Source organism: Peromyscus leucopus, chromosome 16_21 (assembly GCF_004664715.2).
Source record: "Peromyscus leucopus breed LL Stock chromosome 16_21, UCI_PerLeu_2.1, whole genome shotgun sequence".
Classification (NCBI taxonomy): domain Eukaryota; kingdom Metazoa; phylum Chordata; class Mammalia; order Rodentia; family Cricetidae; genus Peromyscus; species Peromyscus leucopus.
The window spans coordinates 6,555,621-6,565,095 of NC_051084.1; the positions used below are offsets into that span (position 1 = coordinate 6,555,621).

A 9,475-nucleotide genomic window follows, 5' to 3' on the forward strand; every position below is an offset into this window, starting at 1 on the left:
GGATGGCATCTTTTGTAGTTCTGGGTATCAAACCCAGGGTTCACGCATTCTACAAGCTGAACCGTATCCCCAGCCAAGTTTAAAACAAACTTCTTTGATTTATTATCATCAAATGTTTGATTTGTATGACCATTTTTTTTTTGTTGGGTTTCTTGTTTTGTTTTTTTCAAGACAGGATTTCTCTGTATAGTCCTGGCTGTCCTGGAACTCACTCTGTAGACCAGGCTGGCCTTGAACTCAGAGATCTGCCTGCTGGGATTAAAGGTGTGTGCCACCACTTCCCAGCTGTATGCTCATTTTTTTTTATAGCTATCTACTCAATGTCAAATAAATATTAGGTGGGATGGATGTGGGGGTGCAATCCCAGCACTTGGAAAGCTGAGGTAGGCAAATCTCTGAGTTTTGGACCAGCCATAGCTACATAGTAAGACTTTGTATCAAACAAAATTTCCCTAGTTCCAGCCTCTTTCACCAAGCTCTGGACCACTGTAGTCACAACCTCTAACTGATAAGGCTGCCTCATCTTCCCTGAAAGTCAGTCTCTACACTGTAGTAAGTGTAAAGGTTCTGTTTACAAAGTGTAAATTAAAATGAGTGTGTGTGTGTGTGTGTGTGTGTGTGTGTGTGTGTGTGTGTGTGTTGCTTGGGTGGAGGCAGAGGATGGAATTCAGGCCATCAGTTCTGGCTGCAGGTGCCTTTACCTTCTCAGCCATCTTGCTTGCAGGCCCCTTAACAGTGCTTCCGCGATTTGTGTCTGTGTGTGAGCCTGTCCCAGCGTGGTGTGCGGGGAGTCTGTTCTTTCTTTTCACCTTGTGGGTCCTGTTTGAACTCAGGCCATCGGGCTTGGTGGCAAGCTTCCCAGGGTTCCTCACTGTCCTAAACAGAAAAACTTGCTAGGCAGTGGTGGCACACACCTTTAATCCCAGCACTCAGGAGGTAGAGCCAGGCGGATCTCTGTGAGTTCGAGGCCAACCTGGGCTACAGAGTGAGTTCCAGGAAAGGAGCAAAGCTACACAGAGAAACCCTGTCTCGGAAAACCAAACCCCCTCCAAAAAACAAACAAAAAACCAACCTTAACTCTTTTTTTGTTTTGTCTTTGTTGCTGTTTTTGAAACAGTTTCCCTGTTAGCCTTGGCAGTCCTGGAACTCGCTCCTACAGACATCTGCTTGCCTCTGCCTCCTGAGTGCAGGGATTAAAGTCGTGCGCGCCATCGCCCCGCAAAACCTTAACCCTTTATAATATGAATTTCTTCTAGTCCTTGAACAGAGAACATTGTCTCTCAAGCTCTCAAACAATAGGCTCATCCTTTGTACCTAGCTAACTTTACCTATAGGTCACAGGGCATACATTCCGGGACCACCCTAACTAACCCTCCCCAACCCGCTCTTGCCCACAGTCCTTGCACAGGCCCACTGTCTAATGGAGCGGGAGATTGCCTTGACCGCGGCTGCGTCTCCAGCACCTAGGACAGGGCCTGGCGAAGGAGGCGCACAGGGAGGTGCGCAGTGAACTGGCGGGAAAGGGTGCGCCCTTAGGAAGGCCGCCCCGAGGACCCGAGGGTCGCCTAGGTGGGGAGAGCCAAGCGTGCCCTTCCCAGGGTGTGGTTCAACTGAGCCAACTCCAGCCTCCACCGCCCAGAGGCCGCGCAGAGTCCCTTCCGGCCCGTAGGAGCCGGAAGTGCAGCTTAAACTTCCCTTGATGCTCCGCGCGGCGTCTATTTTAACCGCAGGGCGACTGAGCAGGCAGGAACTATGGCTGCGCCCGGGCCAGAGGTTCCCTCTGAGCTGTCTCCTGCGGCCGCCCCCGGTAAGGCGCGGGATCCAGAACTTGGGGGCCTGTTTCCTCCCTGCTGCTACCTCCCCGGAGGCCTTTAGCGGCTGGCGCTTTCTCCGCCGTTCCTCCCCGTCTCCTTGGTTCCCCGCGTCCCGGCCCGAGCTGGCTCTGTGGGTCACTTCCTCGCTTTGGGTGGAGTAGCCTCTCCTGTCGAGCCCTTTTGGGTGTGCTGGCCCTCACTCCACACTTCATAGTGAAGCCTTAGTCTCTGCCTCCGAAAGCCCCCTCCTGTTCCGATGTCACTTTAGTCGCCCCCAGCCAGCGTCGTCTCCTGTCACTGTCCAGGGTTTATGGGGGTGTCTGCCGATGTGAACCCTGGGAACTAGGAGACTGGTGTTGATTTTGATCCCCCTCTCCCTCTACTCTTTCATTCACGGACTAGATTTGGATTGGTATGAGAAGTCGGAAGAAACTCATGCTCCCCAGGTAGATCCTGAGATGGTCATCACGTCAGCCCAGGAACCTTCCAATTCTTCGGAGCCCTTTTGCCCAAGAGACTTGGTGCCGGTGGTGTTCCCTGGGCCTGTGAGCCAGGAAGGCTGCTGTCAGTTTACTTGTGAACTTCTAAAGCACGTCATGTACCAACGCCAACAGCTCCCTCTGCCCTATGAACAGCTTAAGCACTTCTACCGAAAATCTTCTTCTCCCCAGGTGGGCAACGGGGGGCAACGGGCTTTGGAAGGAAATTGGTGGGAAGGCTTCGTGGCTCTTAGATGGTGGCCAAGTAGCAAAGTGATCTAAGAAATCCTCAGCTTCTGTAGAAGCCTAAGCCTTTGCAAAGGCTTCCTTTCCTCATTTTCTCCCCACTTGGGTCTTGGTGGTCTTTCCTTTTCTCTTGTTCTGTTTCTGAGACTCTTCCTATTATGTGTTGTATGAGGACATCATGAATTTGCCCTCTAAATTTTTTATTTTTATTTTTATTTATTTATTTATTTTTTGAGACAGGGTTTCTCTGTGTAGCTTTGTGCCTTTCCTGGAACTCACTTGGTAGCCCAGGCTGGCCCTGCAATTTTTTATTTTTAGGAAACAGGATTTCACTATGTAAATAAGGCCAGAGAACTGCCTGCCTTAACTTCCCCACCACACCTGGCCTTCCCTTACAAATTTTTTCTTTTCTTTCTTCTTTTTAGACTTATTTATTATGTATACAGTTGGCACCAGATTTTTGTTTTGTTTTGTTTTTTGTTTGTTTTTCGAGACAAGGTTTCTCTGTGTAGTTTTGCACCTTTCCTGAAACTCACTCTGTAGCCCAGGCTGGCCTCGTACTTACAGAGATCTGCTGGGCTCTGCCTCCCGAGTGCTGGGATTAAAGGCATGTGCCACCACCGCCCAGCTAGTTGGCACCAGATCTTATTACAGATGGTTGTGAGCCACCATGTGGTTGCTGGAATTGAACTCAGGACCTCTGGAAGAGCAGCCAATGCTCTTAACCTCTGAGCCATCTCTCCAGCCCAGAGCTTGTGAGTTTCAATGCTGCTCCCACTTCAGCATGGATCCTGGGGTTATAGCCACTCTGTCCTTCAGGACCGTATGATTCTCTTGTTTTGTTTTTTAAGGGCCCCTCCCACTCTCCCTCTTGCTGCTTGCAGGGTCTTTCTCCCAGAATACCTTTCCTCTTTGTTTCTTTTGACTTTTGGTGTTTGCTGTTTATGTTGGAACTTTTTATTCTGTCTGGTGAATATTTCATGATAAACCAGTGTCTGATGCCTGGGCCTTATAAGCTGATAACACTAAGGAGAACTTGGTGATCTTTTGGAAAACTCACCGAACATAGTATAGGAGGGCCAGGTATGGAGCCCTAATCCCAGCACCTAGCAGAGGCAGGTGGATCTCTGAGTTTGAGGCTAGCCTGGTCTTCATAAGCAGTTTCAGGCTAGCCAGCGTACATAGTGAGAGTCTGTCTTTTTTTTTTTTTTTTTTTTTTTTTAAGATTTATTTATCATATATAGTGTTCTGTCCGCAGGTATCCCTGCAGGCCAGAAGAGGGCACTAGGTCTCATTACAGATGGCTGTGAGCCACCATGTGGTTGCTGGGAATTGAACTCAGGACCTCTGGAAGAGCAGCCAGTGCTCTTAACCTCTGAGCTATCTCTCCAGCCCAAGCTTGTCTTAAAAAATGATAAAAAGAAAAGAAAAGAAAAAAGACAAACCGCCAAATATAGAATTACAAGTTCTCCCCAGAGATTTTCCTCCCACAGGTTCCTGTTCAGCTCCACCCCCATGCTTTCTGCCATGCCTGCCCTGTCTAGGGTTCATGCCTGCCCTGTCTAGGGTTCATGCCTGCCCTGTCCAGGGTTCATGCCTGCCCTGTCCAGGGTTCATGCCTGCCCTGTCCAGGGTTCATGCCTGCCCTGTCCAGGGTTCATGCCTGCCCTGTCCAGGGTTCATGCCTGCCCTGTCCAGGGTTCATGCCTGCCCTGTCTAGGGTTCATGCCTGCCCTGTCTAGGGTTCATGCCTGCCCTGTGTAGGGTTCATGCCTGCCCTGTGTAGGGTTCATGCCTGCCCTGTGTAGGGTTCATGCCTGCCCTGTGTAGGGTTCATGCCTGCCCTGTCTAGGGTTCATGCCTGCCCTGTCTAGGGTTCGTGCCTGCCCTGTCTAGGGTTCGTGCCTGCCCTGTCTAGGGTTCATGCCTGTCCTTTCTGGGGTTCTGCAACATAGACTCGCTTCTTGTTTCCTTTACTAGCAGTTGATAATCAGCTCTCTTGACTCTTAATGCCCCCCCCCAATTTGGTGGGGTGGGGACCATCCATCCACTTTTTATCTTCTGAAGCTTCTTGCCTTTGGCCAAGGTTGTGTATTCTTTAGTTCTTTCTCTACAGGGAGTTCTTTCTAACGCACTCCTTTTTCTCCTTCCCTTACTGAATTTATTTACTCTGTATTTTAGGGGGAAGCATGTATTAATAGCTGTGTGTGTGTGTGTGTGTGTGTGTGTGTGTGTGTGTGTGTGTGTGTTGCTCTCTGCCTTGAGACAGGGACTCACTGAATCCGAAGCTGAACATTTAGCCTAGCTGCCTGACTGACCCTCAAGCTCTCGGGACTTTCTTGTCTCTGCCACACAATGCTGGATGCTGCTTTTTACCTGGGTCTTGGGGATTTGAACCCAGACCCTCATGCTTGCAGAACAAGTGCTTTTCCCCACGGAGCCGTCTCTCTGGCCTCAGTAACCATGTGTTCAGTTGGAAGGCCTACTCTAGAATTATCTTGATTAAACCAAGTAGTCCTCATTCATTCCTACACTCCCTGTACAACAAAAAATTGCTACCTTTGTCTATGCCACAAAGTCTTTTACTATTTGTTTTCTAAATTTTTTATTGCTCTGTGTGTGTGTGTGTCTGTGTGTGTCTGTGTGTCTGTGTGTGTCTGTGTATACCACAATGGAAGTCAAAGGGAGTCATTCTTTCCCGTCTTTACTTGGGTCCTGGGGATTGAACTCAGGCTGCCAGGCTTGTGCAGCAAGCCCCTTTGGTTGCTGAGCCATCTCACCCCCCCCCCCCCCCCCGACTATTTCCTTGCTTATGTTGTGATGCCCTCCAGCTTTCAATACCATCTTTCCTGTTCAAGGCAGAGAATTGTAGTTGGTACGGGGTATACATTTGAACCCAGGATCAGAAATCCTGTTTGTCTACACATCTCCATGGCTTCCTCCAAAGGCCAATTCACTTCATTGTACCCTGTCCTTTTCTCCCATCATTCTTTGTCTTTACAGTCAGAGGACACCGCAAGGAAGAAACCTCGGATCACCACTGAGGTGAGCAGCAGGAAATGTCAGCAGGCTCTGGCAGAACTGGAGAGTGTCCTCAGTCACCTAGAGGACTTCTTTGCCCGAACACTAGTACCACGAGTGTTGATCCTTCTCGGAGGCAATGCCCTCAGCCCCAAGGAGTTCTACGAACTTGACTTGTCCCGGCTGGCCCCCTTCAGCGTGGACCAGAGCCTGAGCACGGCCGCTTGTCTGCGTCGTCTCTTCCGAGCCATCTTCATGGCCGATGCCTTTAGTGAGCTGCAGGTTCCTCCGCTCATGGGCACCATTGTCATGGTGCAGGGGCACCGTGACTGTGGAGAAGATTGGTTTCGACCCAAGCTCAACTACCGAGTGCCCAGCCGGGGCCACAAACTCACTGTGACGCTGTCCTGTGGCAGACCTTCCATCCCAGCCGTGGCCTCCGAGGATTACGTTTGGTTCCAGGCACCCGTGACACTTAAAGGTTTCCATGAGTGACTGAATGAGGACAGTGGCTGAATTCTCCCCTCTGCTGCCAAGGCACCCACCTCTTGTTTGGAACTGAAGCTGCTTCCTGGTGAGGGAGGAGGGCTCTGTGCTGGCAGTATGCCTCCTCTCCCCAGACTGCCTGGTGACTGATGGTATGTGGCCAAGACTGTGATAATCATCAAGCAAAGTCCCTGAATCAACGATTGACTCCCAGAGGCCTCTGGGCCCGGTAGTTCTGTTTGAGATTAGAAAGCATGGAGATGGCCCTTCTCTATTTTATGTGTGACTTCAGAACTGTTGTTACCAGGGTCATAATGTGGGTGTGACTCATGAATTTAAATACAAAATGAATGGAGTTGTATTAAATTTTCCTAACACTTTTAACTTAGACTGTTTGGCTTGAGGCTCAGGGGTTTTTGTTGTTGTTTTGTTTTTGATTTTGAGAAAGTCTTCTGTATCCTAGGTTGGCTGTGAATGTGCTGGGTGTAGGAGAGGACAACCATGGCCGCCTAATTCTCCTTCCCTACCTCCCAAATGTTGGGATTCTGGGCGTGTGCTGCCACACCATACCAGGGTCACTTGGTGCTGGGGTTGGAAACCAGGGCTTCATTCATGGTAGGCAGATGCTCTGTCAACTGAGCTACATTCCTGGCACTAAAGGTGCCAGGTTAGCCTCATACTTGTGATCTTCATCCTCTTCAGAATGTGCTTGCCGGTGTGCATCTCTGCAATAGCAAGCCATTGTTTTTGTCTGGGCTTTTCTACTTCAGGGGTCCACGATTTTTACCTGTGACTTTTTCCCTCTTTATCAGTCCTGGTCTGTGGAGTTTAAGTGACTTGGTTAAGGTTCTAGGAGGGAGTTGATAACAGAGCTTGGCCTAGAGTTCCTGTCCATTAACTTCTAACCAACGTTCTTTCTTGGCACATACTGTGTGATCTTTGACCCTTAAATTCTGTATGCTCAAAGCAAAGGTCACTTTTACTGGAGGCAAAATCCTGTTAAGGAACTTGGCTTGGCAGGCCACTCACTGAGAGCCCAAGGACGTAGGGAACCATCTGGCCTGGGCCTGGTCTGTGGTGGACTCTAAACATGTGCTGCAGGAGTGTGCAGAGGACCCCCACAAAGATGGTTCCAGCTCAGAGAGCAGGAACCACAGCCCTATTTAAAAACTGGTCCCTGGAGCCTAGTGTCAGCTTGTGCTGGTGGTCAGCTGGGACCAGAGGGTGTTGTAGTATTCAGGCTGATGAAGTCACCTGTGGATGAGGTTTAGTGTGTGCCATGTGCATGTGCCCAGCACCGGGAGCTGAGCTGGGTGAGGCCCTGCAACCTCTCTCTAGCTGTTCTGAAGTCTTAGTGCTTCGGGTAAACCGGATCAATTCTGCTCTTCAGATGTGAGAAACAAATTTCAGAGGAAGGGGACAAAGAGAGTAGGCTGAAAACAGAAAGCCAAGAGGCTCTTCCCAGAGCCAGGCGGAACTGTGGGCTCAGGCTCCCCAGACGGCCCCAGAATTCTGAGGGGTTTTCTCCCTGTGTCCCTGTCCTTCTGGAGCTTCTGTCCAGCCTGTCTCTACAGCTTGACGGCTGCTGCCATTGCCCTGGGCAAAAATGGCCCTTCCCTCGATCCTGGCAGCAAGTCAGGACAGAAACCCACTGCTGAGGGAGATGCATGTGCCAAGTTGTTAGGGAGATGTGGGCGAAGTGCTTGAGACACAGTAACACATATACTAAGCTTTATTTTTGTTTCTTAAAAAAAGTTGTTTTTGAAACAGTTTCATGTTACTTGAACTTGATATATGGCATAGAACTTGAGCTCCTGACCTCCTGCCTCTGCCTACTAAGGTTATAGGCTACCAGGCCAAGTTTTTACTTTGTTTCTTTTTAAATGTTTTGGAAGCTGAAAGTCTAGTCTTGGGGAGCCTGTGGCAAGCCTCCCGCCCCCCCCACACTTTTTGATCATATTCATCCCAAACTCTCCCTTCTGCTTTCCCCAAATAGATAACATGACCTCTCTCACCTTCATGTCTTAAGTATGTGAATTCCACATGCAGGCATGATGGCATTTCAATTCTACAGACTTCGGTATGCCCCTCTGCAATGCCCACAATGGAGGCCATTCCCACAATCTTGTTCGTGCATTTGCCCCAGGCTCCTTGTGTCTGTATACTATGTTCAGCACTTACACACAGGGCTGGGTGGGGGTAGTGCACGCCTTTAATCCCAGCACTTGAAAGGCAGAGACAGGCAGATCTCTGTGAGTTCAAGGCCTGCCTGGCCCACAAAATAAGTTCTAGGATAGCCAGGACTACATAAAGGAAACCTGTCTCAAAAAACCAAAAAGGAAAAAAAGGTACTTATACACATTATTTAATGTTAACTTACATGTATGTGTTACTATGTTAAACCTGAGAATTGTGAGGAGAAAAACCAAGTTCAGGATTGTCTGGTTAAAGCAAGCTGTATTTTGGGATATGCTGGGACTGGCCAGTCTGGCCAGTCTGGCTGCCTTTCCCTAAATCAGAATTTTAGAGAGCAGCCCTTATGGGCCTCTTGAAGCCCTTTTTCTAGGAGAGATAACATGTTCACAGGGCGAGAGAGTCAGCTTTTATCCATTGTTAGAAAGGGGAGGAACAAGAGTAAGGGTATATACATCATGTGCATGGGGTCACAAGCTTAGTGTAGATCAAAAACATGGTTTGCAGTTTACATCAGATCTAAGAAACAGGAACTTAATTACAAGTAGAAATTTTAATTTGCAAATATTTAACCCAGGACAAACAGGAACTTATTCTTTATTATGAATAGAAATAGAAACCTTAATTTGCAAGGATTTAAGCCAGGACAAACAAACTTATTCTTGACTGTCTTCACTGCAAACAGAACCCTTAACCTGGAAGGTCTATTTTTCCTGTTTTGGTCTCACACTAACTTGCAAGGCAGATTGTTTCTGTTTTGGTCTCACAACTGCTCCATTATGGATGAGGTTTGGGGAGATGAGTTCACCTATGTGGTGAAGCATGGATTCAAACCTGTTCACCGACCTGCAGCTGCTTCCCTGTGCTGGGACGTTAGTGTGGTTTTTCTCTGGAACAGTCAGGGTTATTCCTGCTCCAAATGAGCGCATTACAAAGCTTTGAGACTCCCCCTTCCTTGATTCCGGTTTCTGAGGTAAATCCAGAACCGGTGAAAACAAGGTGTTTGAGCTGTATCCTATGTTGAAATCACCTGATATATATGTATCCCAGCAGCCAGACTGTTGCTTTTTTTGGATAGTATTTCTTTTCTTTCTTTTTTTTTTTTTTTTTTTTTTTTTTTTTTTTTTTGGTTTTTCGAGACAGGGTTTCTCTGTGTAGCTTTGTAGCTTTGCGCCTTTCCTGGAACTCGCTTTGGAGACCAGGCTGGCCTCGAACTCACAGAGATCCGCCTGCCTC

General features: G+C 48.6%; 1 protein-coding gene across 1 annotated transcript; it reads left to right on the forward strand.

The window, feature by feature from the left end:
- The first annotated feature begins 1,699 nt into the window (after positions 1-1,699).
- Positions 1,700-6,434, forward strand: LOC114705364 (MAD2L1 binding protein). Its single transcript, XM_028887240.2, has 3 exons — positions 1,700-1,807; positions 2,217-2,485; positions 5,543-6,434. The coding sequence occupies exons 1-3, from the start codon at positions 1,753-1,755 to the stop codon at positions 6,053-6,055; spliced, it is 837 nt and encodes a 278-aa protein (XP_028743073.1). The 5' UTR covers positions 1,700-1,752; the 3' UTR covers positions 6,056-6,434.
- The last annotated feature ends 3,041 nt before the right edge of the window (positions 6,435-9,475 follow it).